This window comes from Equus asinus, chromosome 4 (assembly GCF_041296235.1).
Source record: "Equus asinus isolate D_3611 breed Donkey chromosome 4, EquAss-T2T_v2, whole genome shotgun sequence".
In the NCBI taxonomy this organism is placed as follows: Eukaryota; Metazoa; Chordata; class Mammalia; order Perissodactyla; family Equidae; genus Equus; species Equus asinus.
The window spans coordinates 105,190,577-105,212,273 of NC_091793.1; the positions used below are offsets into that span (position 1 = coordinate 105,190,577).

At 35.0% G+C, this 21,697-nt stretch overlaps 1 protein-coding gene across 5 annotated transcripts in view; it reads right to left on the reverse strand.

Annotated features, from left to right (window-relative positions):
* Positions 1 to 9,557: 9,557 nt before the first annotated feature.
* The window catches only part of SCN3A (sodium voltage-gated channel alpha subunit 3), a 115,410-nt gene continuing 103,270 nt past the window's right edge, over positions 9,558 to 21,697 (reverse strand). For all 5 annotated transcript variants that reach the window (XM_070508027.1, XM_070508031.1, XM_014860304.3 and 2 more), the window contains exons 22-28: positions 20,724 to 20,846; positions 18,477 to 18,749; positions 17,536 to 17,589; positions 16,562 to 16,699; positions 15,427 to 15,531; positions 13,639 to 13,909; positions 9,558 to 13,163 (exon numbers count right to left, since the gene is read on the reverse strand). In XM_070508027.1, coding sequence (XP_070364128.1) covers positions 11,968 to 13,163; positions 13,639 to 13,909; positions 15,427 to 15,531; positions 16,562 to 16,699; positions 17,536 to 17,589; positions 18,477 to 18,749; positions 20,724 to 20,846 — 2,160 coding nt within the window. In that variant the 3' untranslated portion in view covers positions 9,558 to 11,967. The remainder of the gene's footprint in view (positions 13,164 to 13,638; positions 13,910 to 15,426; positions 15,532 to 16,561; positions 16,700 to 17,535; positions 17,590 to 18,476; positions 18,750 to 20,723; positions 20,847 to 21,697) is intronic.

The window sequence follows — 21,697 nt, forward strand, 5'->3', positions numbered from 1 at the left end:
TCCTTATTGTTCCTAATATCATTGTGTCGGGTGTGTGTTGGGGCGCGATTTCTTTGTATTCTTTTTCTTTTCTCTCTTTCAATGTACTAGGTCATTGCCTGATGTCCACTGCAAGCAGCAAAAGGGCTCACCACTGTGTTCCCATGCTTGCTCCAACCAGGCCTGCTGTTTCTGCTCCGAGGGCAGAGGAGGATGCCTCCCCTGTCTCCATGACAACCGTGTGTCCTCCGGGAAGCTGCGCATAGCTAAAGACCTTTTGAGGCTGGGGGAGGGGCTGTTTCTGAGGAAAATCTCACCTCACTTCTCTTCTTTCCAGCACAATCTGCTTGATTGTGTCTCTCTTTTATTGTGACTCTACATAATGCTGTCATCCAAAAGCCACACACCCAAAACCTTATTTCATAAACAAAAAAACCCACAAGACAAGGAGTTTTCTAGCATCTGGCACATAGTTTCACATTCCCCTCTGCCCTTTTGTGTTAACTTTAACTTTGTCTCTAGTTCTCTAATTCCCTGAAATGATTTAAATATTAATGATCATTGGAAAGCCAAACACTGCCTTAAATGGGAATATTGTTGTTATACATGATAAATAGGTGAAAGGAAAAAAATGTTTCTTTCTTTTCTTTTTGTTTAAACAGACTCACTGGTATAATTTAAAATTGTAGCCCCTCACAAAAAACCGTTTTATTGTTCGACAACATAGATGTGTGCCATATACATTATACAAACCTAAATCTACCAGGTTAATTCATTAGGGGGTGAGCATTTGATTTACATTTGCCACAAATTCTCAGCAATATTTTACATATATACTTATTCCTTTAAATAAGCTCTGTTCCAAGAAAATAAGTATATTTTTATTTTGCCCTGTGGCTATAGCTGGTCATGATAGTGGGCTGGTGCAGTAATCTTCCCTCCTGTTCTCTATACTTTCTCTCAAGGCAGTCTGTTCCAGTATTGTGGCTTCAACTAGCGTCCTGAATCAAATGAATCACAATTTGTATCAAAGTTGTCTTGGGCCCTGGACCTCTCTTAGCCTGCTGTGGAGGCTTCCTGTGGAATTAATTTAGGTAAACTGGAAAGACATTCCCCAGAATTCTCTTTCCGGTGTGGCTTTGGTATAGCATTGCCCACTGGGCACAACCAAAGCAGCTGCCATATTGTTTTAGGTTCTGAAGGTGGAGCATGGCCCCAAGCAGTGTGCTCCATTATTCCTGTTGCTGCTCATCCCATCAGGAACTGCTCTAGAGCTCTTCGTTCTTATGACCTGCCTGTTCCTCTGGACAGAACCCCCACACCACTGCCACGGAATTGGAGGCAGGGTCCTGCTTTTTCCACAGTGACACCCCTCTTTAGAAGTGGACACTGGATGGTGAGTGGCAACCCCTGATCTAGATTTGCCCCTCCTGAAGGGAAAACTGCCCTATGAGTGAGCTGTGGTGGGGATAGTTGGGGCCCCAGTATTCTTGATCTGCCATGCCCGGGTTAGCACTTCTACTCAATGAATGTGCCTGGGTGGGGGGAATGACTCTCAATCCTTACAGCAGTGCCTGTCTGGAATGGAATTCCTGCAATAGGTGGATGAGGGTGGAGGGTGACGATGAGAAATGAAGGCAGCCTGTTCCTCCTCAGACTGGGCACTAGGAACAGAGGGACTCCTGCAGTCTTAGAGTGCCCAGGAGAGAGCTTCTGAATCATTATCATTTTACTTTCAGTGTTGGTGTGCTATTTTTCTCAGAATATATTCATTTTCATTTGTCTATTTTTCAAAGCTTTTGAAATACAGCAGTTTATTGCATTCTACTCTACTATTATTATTTTAATCTCAGCAATGCTTGTAATTTTGTTCCTTTTTATTCCTTATAGTGTTTACTTTTTTTGACCAATGTTACAGGAAGTTTAAAACATTAATTTTATTTCAAAGAACAAACATTTTTCTTTGTTTCTTCTATTATTTATTATTTTTGTATTTCATTAGGTTTTCTATCTATCTATCTATCTATCTATGTATCTCTATCATCTGTCTGTGTATCTATATCTATCTATCTTCTTGCTTCTAGTTTCCTTGGAATTATTCTCTCATTTTTAAATTATTCCTGGGCTCACTAAGTTTTAACCATTTTTATCTTATAATAAAAAAAATTTCTGACTATAAACTTACCTCTAAGTATTAGTTTAGCTTCATCTCACAATTTCTACAGTGTAATGTTTTTATATTATCAAACTCTATTTTCTAGCTTTCATTTTATTTCTTTTTTACCCTTGAGTTATAAAGAAGTGTATTTTCAGATTTGTTAATTTCTGTTGATTTTTCTTCAAATTTCTTGACATTTTCTTCTATCATTTCTAAAATAGTAGATTAGATTTTGATGTCAGATATTGTATTTTTCAATTCTCAAATTTTTTTGGTTCCTTTTATAGGAACCAATATCTGTTTTTCTTCTGATATTTCCTATCTGTTTGTTTACTTGGAACATATATTGTTTTACAATCCTTGAATATAATTAAATTACTGGTTTGGAATTCTTGCGTGTTAAATACAACACTTGAGCCTCCATTGTTTTCTTTTTCTTTTTCTTGGTGAGGAAGATCAGCCCTAAGCTAACATCTGTACCAGTCTTCCTCTATTTTTTGTATGTGGGATACCACCACAGCATGGCTTGATGAGCACTTTGTAGGTCCACACTAGGGATCTGAAGCTGCGAACCCCAGGCAGCCAGAGCAGAGTGCACGAACTTAACCACTATACCACTGGGCCGGCCCCACCCCACCCTTTCTTTTGAGTGTGCAGATTCTCTGGCTTCTCCTCTGTTCATGTGAAGAATGTTGGCTGGGATCAACTCCAAACTGTCTCCCCTGCAGAGGACAGCAACTGAAAACTCTGGATCTTTAAGCCTTAGCATGGCTGCTTTAAATCTGCCCCACACAAACAAAGTTCAGGGATCAGCCAAATAATTTAGTTTAAATGCTGAATTCGGGGCTGCTCTCCCTTGGTTCTGTCACTCTCCAGCTGCTGCAGTTGTTTGGAACTCTGTCCTCTGATTTCTCAACACGGAAGACTGCAGATTTCTGTCTGATTTTCAGCTCAGTGCGAGTGGGTCCTGACCTCAGACAAAAGCCATACTAAATAGGAAACTCATCCAGTGCCATTTTCTTTTCCAATTTTCTGGCTTTTGGGGATCACTTTCTAGTACCTAAAGATAGTTGAATTTTGTTCAGGATTTATAGTTGTTATTTATCAGAGCATTGGTCTGATATTAGCTACCTCATCATTTCTAGGAGAGGAAACAAAATGCTCATTTTTAACCCTTCAAATATATTTCAAAAAATTAGATTCCTAATTTAATTGCATTCAAATCAGAGAACATGGTGTGCTGTGTAAGATACCAATTCTTTGAAATTTTTGACACTTGCTTTTTGATCTCTCACTTAATGCATTTTAATAAATGTGACATGCATCTGAAAGAAATCATAAGACTTTTTCAAATGTTGTTGCAGAGTTCTTTATGTATCTAATAAGTGAAGGTAATTATAATCAAAGACTACATATCCTTTTAGGTCTTTCTGTCCACTTGAGCTATCAATTATTCATGGATATGTTAGAATCTTTCATTGTATGATAGATTTGTCTATTTCTCCTTGTGATTGAATAAATATTTGCTTTATATATTTTAAAGAGAAGTTCAATAAGTGCATGCATTTAAAATCATGTCTTAGAGTTTTAAACTTATTTTGGCTCTAATAATATAAATATGTAAGTATTCATTGTTTTAGTATTTGCCTGACAATTTTTCAATCCTGTTACTTTTAACCTTTCTGTACTTCTATGTTTTAAGTTTATTTATTTTAAATAGCTAGATTGTAAAAATCAAACTGATATTCTTTACCTTTTAACTGGACAGATCAATGTATTTGCTGGCAATTACTGACATATTACTGACATATTTTTATAGATATCACCAGTGCCATGGTGTTTCATTGTATTCTGTGATGGAGTTTTTCTCTGGAGTGTACCATTTTTCTAGAATTCAGTATGATTCTTCCTCTGGAGTTGTGTAACACAGTCATCCTGGCATATCAAGTGGTATGGTGCAGTGATTGAGAGATTGGCTCTGGAGCCAGATTTCCTGGATTAATATCCCTATTGTGGTTCTTCCTAGCAATGTATCCTTGGGCAAGTAAAGAATGTTACTTGTGTCTCAGTTTCTTCAAAGCTCTTATCTTCATAAGGATAATGTGAGGATTGCCATGTAAAGTATTTGAAGAATGATTAGATTAGAACATAGCAAGCGCTCATTACACACTGACTATTGTTCATTTCTGCCAGGTTATTTTGTACAAATATATTATTTTTTCCTATTTTTCTCTTTCTTTGTGTACTTTTGAATTTATTGAATATCCGGTTATTCCATTATCTTCCTATATTAGTTTTAACATTTTTATTCCATTTCTTGTCTTTCTACATATATCCTTGAAATTCTAGTAAGCATTTTAAGGGAAATTTAAAGTTAATATTTTTATTATCCTTCTGAATAATACAAAGACCTTAGAATTCTTGAACTCCATCGACATCCCTCTCAGCTTATATGAAAATATTTTACTCTTTTAGCTCTATCTTTGAGCTTTTATCTTTTAGCTCTAGCTTTATCTAGTTTTAATAACACAAGTAAAATTTATTATTGCTTTTTGCTATCACTGTTTCTTTGCACTATCATGTTAATCACAGGTTTAAAGTTTTGTTTTTTGGTCTGAACATTCCTTTCTGCTTCTTAGAACTTTCTGATGAAATAATTTTTCTTCCTGAAGTTTATCTTTCAGACATTTCTTTTGAGAGAATATATTGTTAACAAAATATCTCCTTTTTTGTTCATCGGGAAGTGTTTTCAATTTATTCTTAAAGATAGTTTTTCTGGGTATAAAATACTAGTTTAACAGACATTTTCTTGCAACATTTTTGTTATTGCTGTTGTAGTTGAATTGTTCTGTTTAGTTTGTCTTTCTTTTCTGTTTACTTTTAATGTTTTCTCTTGGGCTTTGTTGTTCTGAAATTTTATTAAGATGTGCCAGGGTCTGATTGTTTTGTCTATCTTGATTGGGAGTTTCTTTGATTCCTGAATGTTAAAATTTGTGTCCATTATCAACAGTGGAAAATTCTGTCATTGTGTAATCATATGTCGGATTCCCCTCATATTTAATTCTCCTTTTGGAATTCCAGTTATGTTACACCTTTTCACATTTGCTTAAGTTCTCCTAATGTTTTGTCTGTTTTCTGGTTTTGCCTGTGCTGTTTTGCTTCTAAGATTTTCAGATTCTAATTCACTGTTTTGCTCTTTGGTTCCTTATAACCTGCTATTTAAGTCTTCCATTTTGTTTTAATTTCAATTATTATATTCTTTATTTCTAGAAATGGCATGATATTTTTTTCATGTATGTTTCATAATTTTTTATCTCTTGCTCATTGTTCTTTTTATTTTTAGGTAGTATAAGTTCTCCAACTGTTCTTTGATTTCAAAATTGTCTTGGCTTTACTCAGCCCTTTGTTTTTCAATATAAATTTCAGAATCACGTTATCAATTCCTATAAAAGAAAAAACCTGCTCTTGGATTTGAGATTTTTGTTGGAATTGCATTGAAAATACATTTTATATATACACATTCATTTATATCACGATATAGGTGAGATATATATATATATCTCAGTTTGTTTATGTGACTTAATAACATTGAATTTTATCATCTGTGGTGTCTCTCTTTTATTTAGGTTTGCTTTAATAACTCTTAGTAATGTTTTATTCATAAATTTATTTAATATATCATTATTCATATTTTAATCCCTCTGTTTTTGGAAATACTATTAAACATTCTTGTATCATATATCTGAAGACTTTGTGGATATGTTCTTCCTCTCATCTGCAGCTTTGTTTTCTCTTTGTTTTGTTATTTCTCTTATTGTGAGTTCATGTTTCTTGGACTTGATTTGTGGGAAATCTTGGAGGCCTTGACTGAGGTGTGGTCTTTTAGAAAATACATCAGTTAGTTTCTACCACGAGCTTAGAACCACTAGCAACTTGTGTCTACTTTAGATTGAATTTTTGGCTTGCAGTATTTTGGACTAGGCAGACAGTATAAATTTGGGCTATAAATTCGGGTGAATTCTGGGCGTGTGACTATGAATCTTAAGAGAGATTTTTTTTCCCCGCAAACCTAGAGCTAAGACAAGACAAAAGTTTGCTTGCCAAATTTCCTTTCTATCTGCTTTTGCAAGGTTGATTTTTAAAAATGCTTTCACTAAGTGTGTAGCTCTTTGTGGGTTTTGAATTTATTTAGGATCTCCAACACATATTGGATCCAAATTTTTGTCTTCTCTTTCCTATGTGCAGGTGATTAAAACCAAGCTATAGGTCTCTGGGATTAATAGAAGCCCACAGAATAGCCTCCAACTTCAGTGCTTGCTTACTTTTCACTGTCAGCCCCAGGGAACTTCCCTTGCTTTCTTGTGAGGCCAACCATATATTAAAATGGTCTTTAAAAATATTTTATTCTCTGTTTTTAGATATTTTATGATAGGAAGGTTTTATGATAGTTGTCCCATTATATGCTGGAAATATACATACATCAAGCAAAATCTTAAAGTAATCAGTATATTACCAGTGTACCCATGAATTATTAAAGTGAAGAACATCTGCTTGATTAAGGTGATGAAATAAAACCTGACTATGTTTTTATCTATGTAACATATTTCTAATTGAGGACAACAAAGTAAAACTATTCTTTCACTGGTAGAATTAACGAAATGAAGTTTTTTATTTTGGTAGTTTCTGTTAGGTAATAGATGTTACTTATAAACTACCGTTGCAAGCTACACATTATTTCTAAGATATTTGTATGTTTTTCAACTGACTGTAAGGGTGGATTATCTGAATTTAGATGCTAATCAATTTGAGAGTTTCCTCAGTAAAGACTGGAAAAAATTTACTGGTATGATTGTTTGGCACTTAAGTACTTCTGTGTGTTCCTGCAAAATCACTTCTACTAGCAATATATCTCAAAGCTGACAGTCATGTACTCTGCTAGTCATTGGTGAGGAAGGAAAGAAGGGTGAGAAAATGAATGAGATGCATCCCATACCTTGGATGTCCTACAGTCTATTAGAAGAGGTAAATGCAAAGGAGGTAACAGCACAGTACAATACACACCACCTTAGATGCACATTAGGAAGTCTGAGGAGAAATGCTTTACACCACTTGGAGAGATCTGAGGAAGCTTCCTGAAAGATGATGATATTTAAGCCAGTTCTTGAAAGATGAGCAACAATTTGCCAGAGGAAAAATGAGATGGAAGGACATTTCAGGCAAAGACTGTAGCATGTGCCAAGACAGGAAAGATGTCAAAAAATTGTGTAATTGGAGATTCTGTGGGGAGGAGGCATGAGTTATGGAGTCATGGCGAATGATAGATGATAGTAGTGGGCTACACGAGGGCAGACTATGCAGGGGAGTTTTTACTTCATAATAAGAAAAGGAAATTGAGACTTTGAGCGAAGGGGTGCTGTCAAGTGTAGAAGGTTTCAAATAAGAACTTCAATATGTCAACTAGCAGAATTATGGAGGACAAAGAGATTGTCTAGAGAAGATGAAAGGAGAAACTGCTGACGAAAGGACACAGGTGTTGGTAATGAAAGTTTGGATGCATCAAGTCATTAATTCCTTTCTCTGTGAAAAGAATAAGATGTTTTGGATGTTGTTATAAGAGAATGATGTTCATCTTTTATTCTTTTGTAATAAAAATAGTATTCTAGAGAATACAAGACTTAAGCTTCGCTTCTTGAAGTTTTGTGGCAAATCTTAATGATGAAAAAGTAAGTACATTTGTGGTTTGAGTCAATTTCACAAATGACTAAAGATTTCTTTGTTTTAATCTCTTCTGTTATACAGCAGGAATTGTCTTTTAGAAACCTGTAACATCATAAAAAGAAATAGTAGCCATCCTTTCGATTATTTAACGAATCCTTCAATCATTTATACCTTTGTGCTATAAAATCTTTGAGGACAAGAAGACTTTTTTCTTTTCTTTTGCTGAGGAAGATTGTCACTGAACTAACATCTGTGCCAATCTTCCTCTATTTTGTTTGTGGGACACTGCCACAGCATGACCTGATAAGTGGTGTGTAGGTCAGCACCCGAGATCTGAACTGGCAAACCCCAGTCTGCTGAAACAGAGTGCATGAACCTAACTACTACACCTCCGGGCCTGCCCCAGAATACATTTTTCTTATTGGGGCTACAGTCAAGGTCAAATGTGTTTCTGTCTATTTAAAGTTTTCTGAGTAATGTTTTAAAAGGTAGTTTGATGACATACATTTTTCTCATTAACTACTACCCATATAGAAGAAATTACTCATTTTGAATAGGCAATTTGATTTTGAACATAAAATTTTAGAATTAACGTCATACTAGAGACAACATCCCCATTCAGTAGAGGAGGAATCTGAGGGCCAGAATTTGCTTTTCCTGAATTACGTTGCTAATTTGATATCAGGACTGAAACTAAAAGCCAAGTGTTAGAACTCTTGGTGCAATTCTTTTTGCTTTTTCCATTTCCACAAAAATGGTCAGCAGGAACTTTCTTTATGATTATTACTGCATAGTCTGAAATGCATAAGAATGATTTTCATGTTACTGTATCCTGGTTATTTGAAAATTAGCAAAACACATAAATGTATACGCCCATTATCTTTTTGCTACATTATTTGAAAACCAGAATGCCCATTTTTCTTTCCATAAAAATGATTTTTCTTTACTGAAAGGCAGCCATTTAATGTCACTTATTGGTGAATTTAAGTTTCTTTAATTTCTTGGTATTGTGATTTCTGTGTCCAAGTTGATTAATTCTACTGTTTTTTTGAGTAGAATTCTATTGTTAAGTTTAATAATAGAAGAATTTTTCGTCTGGAGTTAGTTGTTTCAAAAATTTATCAAATTACCTTAGCAACTCTATATTCTGTACAGTATTTTCAGAATATCCTTTAGCAACTCTATATTCTGTACAGTATTTTCAGAATATCCTTTAGCTTGATGTATTTATAAAAGTGTTGTTTTTTGGCAACTGAAGCCTCTTCTGATTGTTTTAGAAGAGGATCATTTAGATGTAATGCATATCAATTAATAAATTGCTTCGCTAATGATTATATAATAAGATGCATAAAAAGGCTAAGGATTTTGCAAAGTAATACTTGACTTCACTGTGGTGTTGGTGAGATCTGAAAATTGACTTGAGCAGAAAGAAGCCAATGAATTCCAAGGAGGTCACCTTATATTGTGTATGTCAGGGAAATTCCAAAATGCATATGTAGACCCTATCCATCTTCAAAAAAATATGCATTATAACTAAAGTTTCCCACTGAGAATAAATGTTTGGTTTTGACCTGACATAACTCCAAGGGATCCTGAAAAAAAATGTTAATATAAATTCTCAATCTCTGCATTGTTAAAACTTCATGTGCAAATAGGAGTTCATAAAATGCATTTAAGTAACAAAATATGTAACATTTATTAACTAGCAAGAAATTTGGTGGTGGCATTAATTACATTGAGAGGAGCTGAGATTAAAATGTTTACAGCCAAGGGAATTAACTGAAATTGACAACCACTGTAATGCTACTGTTACTGTTATTGAACCTGCAAGTTGGAACGTATGGACTTGATCCTTTGCACACACAAAAGTTCACAAAAACTGCTTTTAATAGCCTTTATTCTGTAGTACTGTTGGTGTATCATACACTAGGTTGTTATAAAATTCATGTGAACTTTTATGTATACAAATGTCAGATCAAGTACAGGTTTCATTAATTATGTGTATTTTAAACTTCCAACAATAAAGAAAAACAGAAGCCAAGAAATTAAATGCAATAAAAAATGAAATATTTATTCTTTTGGCTCAATAATGACGTAGCTCACCATTCTTTTTAGTAATAGCAATTTCCTGCATGCAGTTCATCAATACACTACAAGTAGATAGTTTTGTAAAAGGAATTAATGTTAAACTTTCGGTTTGTGCAAAAAACAAGAATTTATATCATGTTAGGTAATTGCACAACTTTGCCACTTTGTTCATGGCTGAAAAGGACAAAGCCCGTGTTTTATCTCTGATAGCTTTAGTGCAGCAGGAATTAAAAAAATAAGACTAGTCTGCATAAGCAAATACTACAAAAGTTGAGTTTTAAAAAAAAACCTTCCATGAATAAAGGGTTATATAGAGGCAACCACAGTTGGTAGAAAATGGTCTAGGTTTGAATTTTTGACCAATGTATCTCCTATGGGAATGGTAGAAAATATAGCAAAGAAATCCACAAAACCCATTGTCTAACTTTTATTTTAGGAAATTATCCATTGAAAAGTATTATGGATTCAAAAGTTTGGAGTTGTGATTGAAAATAAAAAGCAAAAGCATAAAGTAAAATAAATTGGCATGTCATCAACCTGAAAATAATTTTCTTATGTACAAAATGCAACAAATAAAATTGATCATATTTTTACATTATGTATAGTTAAGTTTTGGACATATTTTCAGGAGAATATGGAGTATAGGCTTTGACAATAGGCATTACGCAGTGTGTTTCCTTGAAATCTAGAGAGACACCATATGACACTCAAGTCAAATTAAAAATACAAAAGTAAAGGTGCTTTTAAATAACTGCAAGCTATTTTGCTTGACATACTAGACATAGAGCTGGTTGAATTCACTCTATCACCAACATGTGACTTCTTCTAACCAAGACTTGTGAAGAATAGATTGAGTAAAATAGAGCAGCATAGGCAATATTAACATGCATTAGTGATACTCTTCAAACTATTTATGTTTAATGAATGGTACAGGATACATCCCTGTTGGAAGCTCGCAAAAGACACATACACTGTGGTACATATTTGATTTAATAGAACTTGTTTATCAGGCCATATATATATTTATATATATATAAACACATATATATATATATAAATCTCTATATATATTTGCCCAAACATGCACCACAGGGTAAAATAACTATTTACATAACAGAGGGTGTTTAATTGACATTGAATGTCAGCTTTGCTGAGGGCAGAAGGTGGCAAAGCAATATTGCAGCAGAAAGGGAACAACGATTCTAAGGTGATCTTTTAGATATAATTTTCTAGAACAGATTTATTGGATTACCTTTTTTGGAAAGCATTTAACCAAAACTACATATAGCGCTCTGGAACTTAGAATAAAATTTGCACTTGCTGAAACAGAATACATTGCATAAAAATAATCCTTTTAAAATTAGAGGAGACTTACAGGCACATAACTCTTCAGATATAAACAAACATAACAGACTAAGATACTCTGAAAATTAAAGTAGCCTAGAAAATGAAAGTATCCCAAATTGTTGACATTAGAATTTTTTCTGGTTTTGAGCAAGAATTTCATCTCTTGGGCAAAACACATTTGTCTAATTATTTGTAGAGTAGGAACATGGGGCTCTTAAATACTTTTTTCTCAACTTAAACCTCATTTACAAAAATAGTGACATAGTATTATGAATAAACTATGAATTAGGGACCAGGGAAATCCACTAGAACAAATTTTGTAAAAATATGGCAGATGTGGAAGTTAAAAATAGAGAGGATGCAAGTACTGTACTAAAGGTGTTTGGTGTAGTTATAACGATCACTTTGCACAACTATCCTACAGTTTAGGTAACCATTGAGTTTCTCCTCAGCAGTGTCAGCTGGTAATGAAAACAGCAACCTCTTGTCCATATTGATACCCTGACTCACAGAGTTGTAGTGACGGAGAGGTCACTGTCTTGTTATAGGCACTGACCATGAGTATGTGTTGAAACAGTCAGTTTGGCATAGACCTCCCCTGGGAGTCCAGTTGACACATAGACTTTACCTTCATAGGCTGTAAACAATTGATCACAAAGATAATTCTTTGTTTCTTTTTACTTTTGATTCTCCCTGACTTCTTTCCCTTTGCTTTCTTTTTCTGGTTTGTCTTTCTCAAACTTCTCTTTGTCTGGCTTTGTTACACTGTCATAGGAAGGAGGAGAGGTGGTAGAGGAACTTCCATCTGTTTTTTCTGGAGTGGAGTTCCCATTCAATTTGTCAATAATCATGTCATCTTTTATAGGTAAGTCAATCCTCCCTTTGATTTCCTCTGTCTTGCATTTATTTAATACTTTTTTTAACCTTTGCCTTAAAAGATAACATCTGAAATTACGCTGAATGATAGCAGCAGACACCTCCTCTTGTTTGCGTTTCAAAGTGGTTGTGATGGGCTCATAGGAGACTTTGGAGGGGTTCGATGCCATGAACCGATCTTCCATCTGTATTCGAAGGGCATCCATCTCTCCACTCTCACCCAAAACACGCTTTGTAAAGGCAAATAAAATGTCAAGGCAGTGGATCCGGTCCCCACTGACCATGGGCAGGTCCATGGCAATGAGCTGGACTTTGTTTGGTTTTGCTATGAGAAGAGGAGGATCCAGGGCAGCTGCAAAATCAGAGAGCTTGGAGAACTCTATAAACTGAGTGGCATCAGGATCAAACTTCTCCCAGACCTCGTAGAACATCTCAAAGTCATCCTCACTCAGGGGCTCTGCACTTTCCTCAGTAGCAACACTGAAGTTCTCCAGGATGACGGCAATGTACATGTTCACCACAACCAGAAATGATATGATGATGTAACTGACGAAAAAGAAAATCCCAACAGATGGGTTCCCACAGTCTCCCTTAACTGAGCTTCCAGGGTGAATTGCGTCAGGGTCACAATCGGGTGGTGCACTGTTGAGAATAGGTGCTAGCAATCCATCCCAGCCAGCAGAGGTGGTAATTTGGAACAGGCAGATCATGCTGTTGCCAAAAGTTTCGAAGTTGAACATGTCATCAATTCCAGCTTCCTTTTTAACATACGCAAAGTTGGACATTCCAAAGATGGCGTAGATGAACATGACCAGGAAGAGCAGGAGGCCGATGTTAAACAACGCAGGGAGGGACATCATCAGAGCAAAGAGCAGCGTGCGGATCCCCTTAGCTCCTTTGATGAGACGGAGGATTCGGCCAATCCTGGCAAGACGGATCACTCGGAACAGGGTCGGAGACACAAAATATTTCTCTATCATCTCAGCCAGAAACATACCTATGGAAAAATACAGAAAACAGCTAAACAGTGCTTTTCTTTGCAAGGTCTATGAAAACAACAAATTTGTTATGAATATAAACCTTTAATAAATATTTGGATCCACCCCTTAATATTAGCAATTAAAGATTACAAAGTTATTTAATAATTGTATAATGTCATAAATCAATATAGATTTTCACAAAATCCAACAAATTAAATAATCTCACATAATGGTGTAACAATTTGAGATTATGTATACTCAGTTACTATGAATAGTTATCTTAATTACAAGGATTATTTCTGAAATCTCCAAATACATTGTTTTCTATTTTTGAATACTGACCTTCTTCAGTTAGAGGAAAATGAACAAGAATGGTAAACTCTAGATCTACAAACCTTATGATTCTCAATCTAATTTCCATGTTACACAGCTGTCAGAACTTGGGGAGCTTTTTCTTACAACGGCACTTCTCTGTAATTAAACCATTCTTACCTACAATGGAGAGAATCACTACCACAAAATCAAAGATGTTCCAGCCTATGGTGAAGTAGTAACATCTGAGGGAGATAAACTTCAGCACAAATTCTCCAGTGAACAAGATAATGAACACAAGGTTGATCCAGTACAAAACTTGAGTCATATACTTGCTCTGGTCATCAGTTTCCACCATCATGGTGACCATGTTGAGGCAGATGAGGATCATGATGCCAATATCAAAGACTTGTCTGGTTACAAAATCAAAGACCATTCCTTGGAATTTGTTCTAGAAAAACAGAGAGGAGAAAGGAGGTTAATATGCGTATTTCTTCAGACGAAGTCCTTTGACCTATGGCCGTGAGATTTGCACCCTTCTCACATTATCCTAGACAATTCGATGTGTTCCATTTCTCTGCATGTTAAAAAAAGAGAAAGAAATGAAAAGTCATAGGACAAGAATGAAACATAATTGGTTTATATAGGTTCCATAGGAAAGCAAAACTGAATAGGACATAAATTGATAAATTGGTGGCAACTGGCTGATAATATGCATGGACTTTGCTTGATTTTAATATCTATGATAATTTTCACAAAAAATAATGGCGACTAATAATGAAGATTTACAAAGTAGGTTAATACAGACAGACTTTTAGATGGATGAATTCCCCTATTCATTTATCAATACTTTAGGAATTTTGATTTATATCTTCCATCTCTTTCTCTCTCAAAATATGTCAGTCATCTTCCATTTAATTCTACCTCTTCTAACTATTCTGTTTAAATCACCTTCAGTAAAACAGGTTTATGCCATTTTGTGTACCCTGTCTTTCCTCCTCCCTCCCGTTCCCTACCCAACTTCAACTACTCTGAAAAATGTGGTAAAGTGAGGGCCGGCCCAGTGGCCAAGTGGTTAAGTTCATGCACTCTGCTTCACCAGCCCAGGGTTTTGCCAGTTCAGATGCTGGCTACAATATGTAGCTCTGTACTGGGGGACTTTGAGGAGAAGGAACAAAAAAAAGATTGGCAACAGATATTAGTTCAGGTGCCAATCTTAAAAAAAAAATATATATATATATGTATGATAAAGTGAAGTCATTTATGATTCACGAGATTTTGTCAAGTCCCAGTTCTGGCAATCACAGGCTTTGTAACTTTGGGTATGATATTCACCTTCTTTGGGCCTCAGTTTCCTTATTCCTTACCCATCTAAGAGGATAGATGACTTAGAGTACATAATCTACCATTGTAATGTCTTTCCGTTATAATGAAGCTCTACAGAGTATGCATTCTGAATAAGTCTTTTTCTTTTTTGTGTATTTGGTGAAACAAATTACTTTGATGACAGCTTTTTCCTTTCTAAAAAGATTAAGAATATTTTCTAGTCATAAAAACAGAGAGAACAAACAGCATAGAGGGAGGCCATGGGAGTAAGATGGGAAGTCTGGAAAACTCCATCTATTTAAAAGGACAAGAGGGTGCCATTTAGCAAGACCAGAGGAGCAGGAACTGGGTTCACTGTTGGTGGCAGTAGGTGGCAGCAGGAGCATGAAGCATGCAGTTATTGGGAACCCTGAGTTGGAAATTTTCAACTGACAAACTGTAAAGAACATTGCCTCTTTTTAAAGAATTTAGTAATTCTTATTGCAAGTAGCAGTTGTGAACTGTGTCACACATATGAGCTTTACAATTACGGCATATTATATCTTGGTGACATCACCCAATATGTTCTGATCCAGGGCACTGCCCAATTTCAATATATGCAAATAGGACTTTGGAATGTTAAATAAAATAAGTAATTCTTACTCTTGGCCGAGGTATGGGTTTCTGAGGTTTCTTGGACCCGAGTTTCTTCATTGCGTTGTAATATTTTTTCTGTTCCTCTGTCATAAAGATGTCTTGACCTCCAAAGTAAAGACATAGTATAAAACTGGTTACAACCTAGACATGTGTTATGACAGCACTTGTACAAAAATATTCGAGTCTTTCCTTTAACGCTTTCTTAAGTTTTAAATGGATATTATCCTGCTTCATATAGATTTATTCTGCTTTTCCCATTTATGGGGAATTCTGAGTACTTTAATATCATGTAAAACCCATAATCACATAAAACTCTGATTAGTACAGGATCCTAATTTGATTATATTATGCTTAGACGGAGGCTCAGGGGTCTCATATATTTTCATGAAAGAAAACAATGTTTTCTTAATCCACTTCACTGTTGACAGTTTTACTTCCTTATTCAACAATTTTTGAGCACTTCTGTGTGCTAGACAATGTACCTGATATCAGAGTTGCATAGATATACGACACAGTGTTTTATGCAAAAACAAAAAATGCACTGCAGAGATAACAATAGATTCCGAGACTCAGAAATGGGCTTGATATAGTAGAGTACCCTTAAACTAGACCTTAAAGGATGAGTCAGTGTTTGCTAGGTAAAGCATTCCAGGAAGAGAAAATATCCTACATAAAGTCATGGAGGTAAGAGAGCATGACTTTTTCAGAAAAGGGCAGAAAATCCATGTAGCTGTGTGTGTGGCAAGTGATGGTGTTGATGGTGGGTGGGTGGTGACTGAGGAGTAAGGAAGTAGATTTAGAAAATGTGGTGTGAGACAAGAGGAAGCTGGAAAACTCAGTGGAGATTAGTTCCTGAAAGGCTCTGTAAGCAAGGAGAAAGCATTGGAGGGCCACTGGATGTTTTGAAGCAATGGTCACATTTTTGGGTCAGAAAGACACTGTAGCAGATCTGCAGAGGATGAACCTGGAGAGAAACCACTGACTAGAGGTCGGAATCCTCTGAGCTGAACTGACCACATAGCGAATGGAAGAAAATACAAAAATGATCTAAGTCTGTCATGACTCCGAGTATCCTGGTTATTTGGATGTATAACAGACAGAACCTCAGAATGGAGAAATGTGAGAGCTGAGGAATACTTATCTTCTTTTTCTGTTGGTTGAAGTTATCTATGATGACACCAATGAATAGATTCAGAGTGAAGAATGACCCAAAGATGATAAAGATGACAAAGTATAAATACATATACAGATTTTCTTCATATACAGGCTGAAGTTTAACCTAAATAACATTGAAAATATTAAATAATATTTTAAAACACAATAAATACTTAAACTAAATGAACATTTCGTGTGTTGTTAGTTAATATAGAGCTATTTTTGCCTTGCTCTGAGATATTGTTCTGAAAAACAATTCTGTTTTCAAATTACTATGATTTAGTAATGAAAGTTTCCATTTTTATGATTGTTCTTGCATCTGTTTTCCCATTGTGGCTTACCTGTGCATATTCTTTAGAGTAAATAACAGCAGTATAAGCAAGGCAAAGATTTTGAACTTATTATTAGTCTTATTATAAATTTTTTGCAATATTTTCAATTTGGGTTTGGAAATTCTGGCTCTTGGAGATATGGCTTTAATAACAGAACATCAACTTCTAAGAGGAAAATTCAGAATGAACAGATATGTTCTGAAGAATTATTTTTATTCCTATTTTCAAAATTGAGTTTCCCTGAAACTTGCTTGCTTCTTTCATGATATTTTTGGAAGCTGCTTCACAGACTCTGGTTGATCATTCTTTCCAGGGACAGGGATAGACAAGTCATTTCCCCACTGAGCAGTTTTCCCAACCTTAAGAATCTCATTTACTGGACCAATCTGATATCTTCTGATCCATAAAGTTAGATATCCTTTCATATTAGATATATATTTTATAATAGGCATATGTTAACCAAATTATCATTTATATCAAAGTGTATTGGCTTAAAAAAGATCATTTCTATATGCAATTGTAAATGTTCTGATTGCATCTAATATAAAATTCTGAGCCTTTCAGTTACATTATCACAATGTTCACTATGGAAAATCTAGTAGCTATAAATAATATCAGTGATACTTACATCTCGTGAGTCAACAGCTGCATACATAATATCCATCCAGCCTTTAAATGTGGCCTGTAACAACATATATTTGAATTCTGCATAAAAGCCTAATCCAAGAGTATGCATTTTACCACATGAAAATCTGATAGTGTTATTACAAATAACTTTTTGTACACTATTATGAAATTTTCTATAAAGACACTCAAATGAATTGAAAGAAGAAATGAAACCGAAATAAAGCTAAGTCTTACTTAGAGTCTGGAACTCGTTCTCTTTGTTTTTCTTGGAAGGTATTCTATTTTTTTCTCCACTAAGGTTTAACTAGATGCTTGATTCATGAAACTCCCATTTCAGTCTCAAATCCCTTTCATACCAAAAGGTAAGCTCTATGATTCAAACCTATGGTGTGTTTAAACACAACTCAATCATTTTCATTAACTAATTATCAATTAGTTAATATACTTTCCATTAAGTCAAAATTATTAAATATCACACATTTTGAAATCCACGGTGTAAGATTTGCCTATCCACACATAGTAGAACCGTACTCCTTAGATGTTGGTAAAATTAATTATCCGGCTAATAATCATACATTTAATTCATCACTACAATATATACATTGTTATTTTAATACATAAAATTGCTCCTTTGACAACGATTGCTACAAAAAACTAAAAATGGTAATAGCACAATAGCGCTCAATAATACGACAAGAAAAAACAGGAAGCAGAAATATAAAATCACTTAAAACATACCAAAAGCTGAACACTGGGGAAAACACAGTATAAAATAACTGCAAAACATCTTCTTTACAGTCAAGTCAAGCTAATAGTATAGGTGTTAACATCAACTCCTTTTGTAGTGTCAGATATGAATCATTCAAGCAAAGAACGTCAGATAAATGATCTTACTTGAAACATTATGAAAACATTTTCAAAACTCATACAGTAGCCACTTACCACTTGAAGCAATGCGAGATAGCCAGCACCAACATTATCAAAGTTTACTTTCACGTTTTTCCACCGAGCTTGCTTGCCAAGAGCCTGACAATCACTCAAATTGTTGACTTCTTTAACTTCAAACATGTTACCCGTTGTTGTGTTAACACAGTGGTAGAACTTGCCAGCAAACAAATTCACACCCATGATGCTAAAGATCAGCCAGAAGATGAGACAAACCAACAGCACATTCATAATAGAGGGAATGGCTCCCACAAGAGCATTCACAACCACCTGGAAGAGGAAAGGAGGACAAGGCAGCTTACAAATTGTTAAACTGGGAACCATTCCTTTCATTTAGTTAACAGTAAAATGGGTGTGAAAAGAGATAAATAAAAATTTAGGTGGACAGGTTGTTTCTTCTGATATTTTCTAGGACATATTTGATAAGGGAAAACAAACAGTGACACAACTAAAGAGCTAAAGGATTTAAGGAAAGCAAAATGTGCCAAAGCACGAAAAGAAATAAACAAAAACCTGATACAGTAAGATGGAGTCAGAAAATGTATGCTGGGGAAAAAAGAAAAAAAAAGATGCATTAAACATCAACAGAAGAAATTCATCATTCAGCAAAACATTTTAATTTTCAGTGGTGTTAATGAATGATAAATGATTTGAAAAACATCGTTAAACAAACCCTTCACAAAGTATTAATAATGCCTTAAATTTGTATCCTCAGATGAAGTTAACTTTTCATGAGTATGAAGAATAGGATTAGGAATTTACATGGTCCATTTTTTTCCCCCATTGGTAAAATCAAATTTAAAGAAAGTATATTAAATTAGGAAATGAGGTGGAATTTATCCCTGGACATGAAAATACAGAATACGTCTGCATCATTTTATTCCAAATCTCTTAAATGTTCACTTTGGGGCACATGTTACTTCACCAACCAAGGCTGACCTATTTCATGAAGGAGAAATTCAGTCACCTTCTCTCTAATTAAATGCAGAAGAGATTAAGATGTATTTTGAAATCTCTAGAGAAGCCAACAGTATCTTTTTAAATCTAATTTAATCTGGTTCATATTGGACTATTTTGTTAAGCACTTATATTAAATTAAACTATTGTTTTATTTGAAAATATTGTAAACATTATTTTAGAAATGAACACCAAAGAATTTTAAAATGACATCAAAACCTGAAATTCAAAATTATAAAAATTTCATACGCTGCTTGAATTTTTGTTTAGAAGTCATACATATTATACCTACCAGACTTTTTGGCTACTAAAATTTGTTTAAAATGACCTTCCCAGTTTTCTTATCATCAAATAAATGCATGATACATTTTACCATATTTTATAGCTGGAATGTTACTTCTGCCATATAACTGAATTAAAGCGTGAATCTTGAAGTCAAGTCTGAGTGTTTTTATTGCCCAATCTACCTCCTGACATAAAGGGTTTATGGCCTAGAAAAAATTCAATATCCATGTACATTCGCAAGCTGGATTAAACAAAGCTGGCCTTTGTGTTAAATAGTATTTTGAGGGGGTGTGGCCAGGGGGTGTGTATCCATATAGTTGCATACTTTTTATTTAGATGCATAAAATATACACTTAGGAAGAGAGTTGGAGGAGAAAATACAAGGACTATGGAAAAAGTGAACCTTATTCAGAATGCTCACTTCAAAGGGAGTCCATACAACAAACCCTACAGGTTACCTGTGATGCTTCGTTAATTATCCTCACCCCCTACTTTGGTTGCTTAGGATATATAGATTTTGTCAGAGGCTACAATTCAGTGTTGTTTTCTTGTACAACTATTTTTATTACTGATATTAATTGAAGAAATAAAGCACACAAAAACTATTTTAACTTTCATTCATTGTCAGTATTTTTGGAGGAATCCGACTACCTGTGTAGAGGAAGGAAAACCCCTCCTAGGATAAATGTCAGTAGTAAATAGTCACTTTAAAGTGTATAAGCAATGAAAGGAAATAAATGGCAGCACACAATTTTTGGATGTTGTGGAAACATCCTTGAACTCTCATCACATCTGGATTCTAGTCCTAGCTCTGCCACAATTTCTGAGGGCCTGTTGAAATAAATCTCAGTTTCAAGAGACTGGGCTTAGTGATCTCCAGGATTCCTGCTCTGAAATTCTACAGTCTATGAAATAAATATAAGAAGAGTGTGGCACCCCTCTGTATCTAAATCATTACCTACATTTTGTCATAAATCATCAGAGAACTTTCATTCTTCTTACCCTCATGCCTTCAAAGCGGGATAAAGCTCTTAGAGGTCTTAGAGCTCTTAGTGTCCTTAGGGATTTGATGGCGCCAAGTTCTGAGTACCCAAGAGCATTGGCTACCAAGCTGACCAAAGAAACCTGCAGAAGGAAAAAATATTAATTGGCCCACCAAGAAATAAACTGTTGACTCAAGGCATAGCACAGGGTGTCTGTTCTTTAGTGCCAACCAAATAAAGCTTCGGACATGTCTGGGCAGCCTCCGTCTTCCACATGGTGGGGTCATCTCACATTTCCAGCCTCATCTCCTACTATTGCTTTTCTTATCAGTGAAACTGGAGTCCTTGTCAATTTTTAATAAACATTTGTAAACCCCTCCAGGTAGATATTTCACCCCATGAAGCCCTTTTCGACCTGTGTGTATACCACTGATGATTCAGGACATGGTTCAAAAGCCATCTTTCATTTCATTAGAAATCGTGTTTCTCTCTTGAATTTACGTAGTATCTTGGTTATGCATATTGGAGGCATTTACCATGTAATAGAATCAATTGGTTTAATATCTTCTCTCCCCTTCTGGGTCACATAAGCTTTTTACGGACTAGGATGAAACATGCTTCTCTTAGTGTGCCTAAAACTGTCTAGTTGAATATGCTTTAGTCAATATGTGTTGGATAAATAAATAAGGGGAAAATTTTACCTGGGGAAACATTTTATCAGACCACGTTGTAGTTTCATAGTAACAATGAAATTTTTATCTAAACTATTGAATTCATGATTTATAATACAGTACCTCTCATTCAGAGTGATAATACATCTTTCTGATATTTACACATATGCTAAATTTTACTTAAATGTATGAAAGATTAAAGAGGATATGCCCTTTTTTGGGAGGAAGTCACTTTTATTTGCTTTGATTTTCCTTCAATATATTAACATTTGTTGAAAATTTCCTCTATGTTAGGTTCTGCTCTAAGGGACTTACATGTATA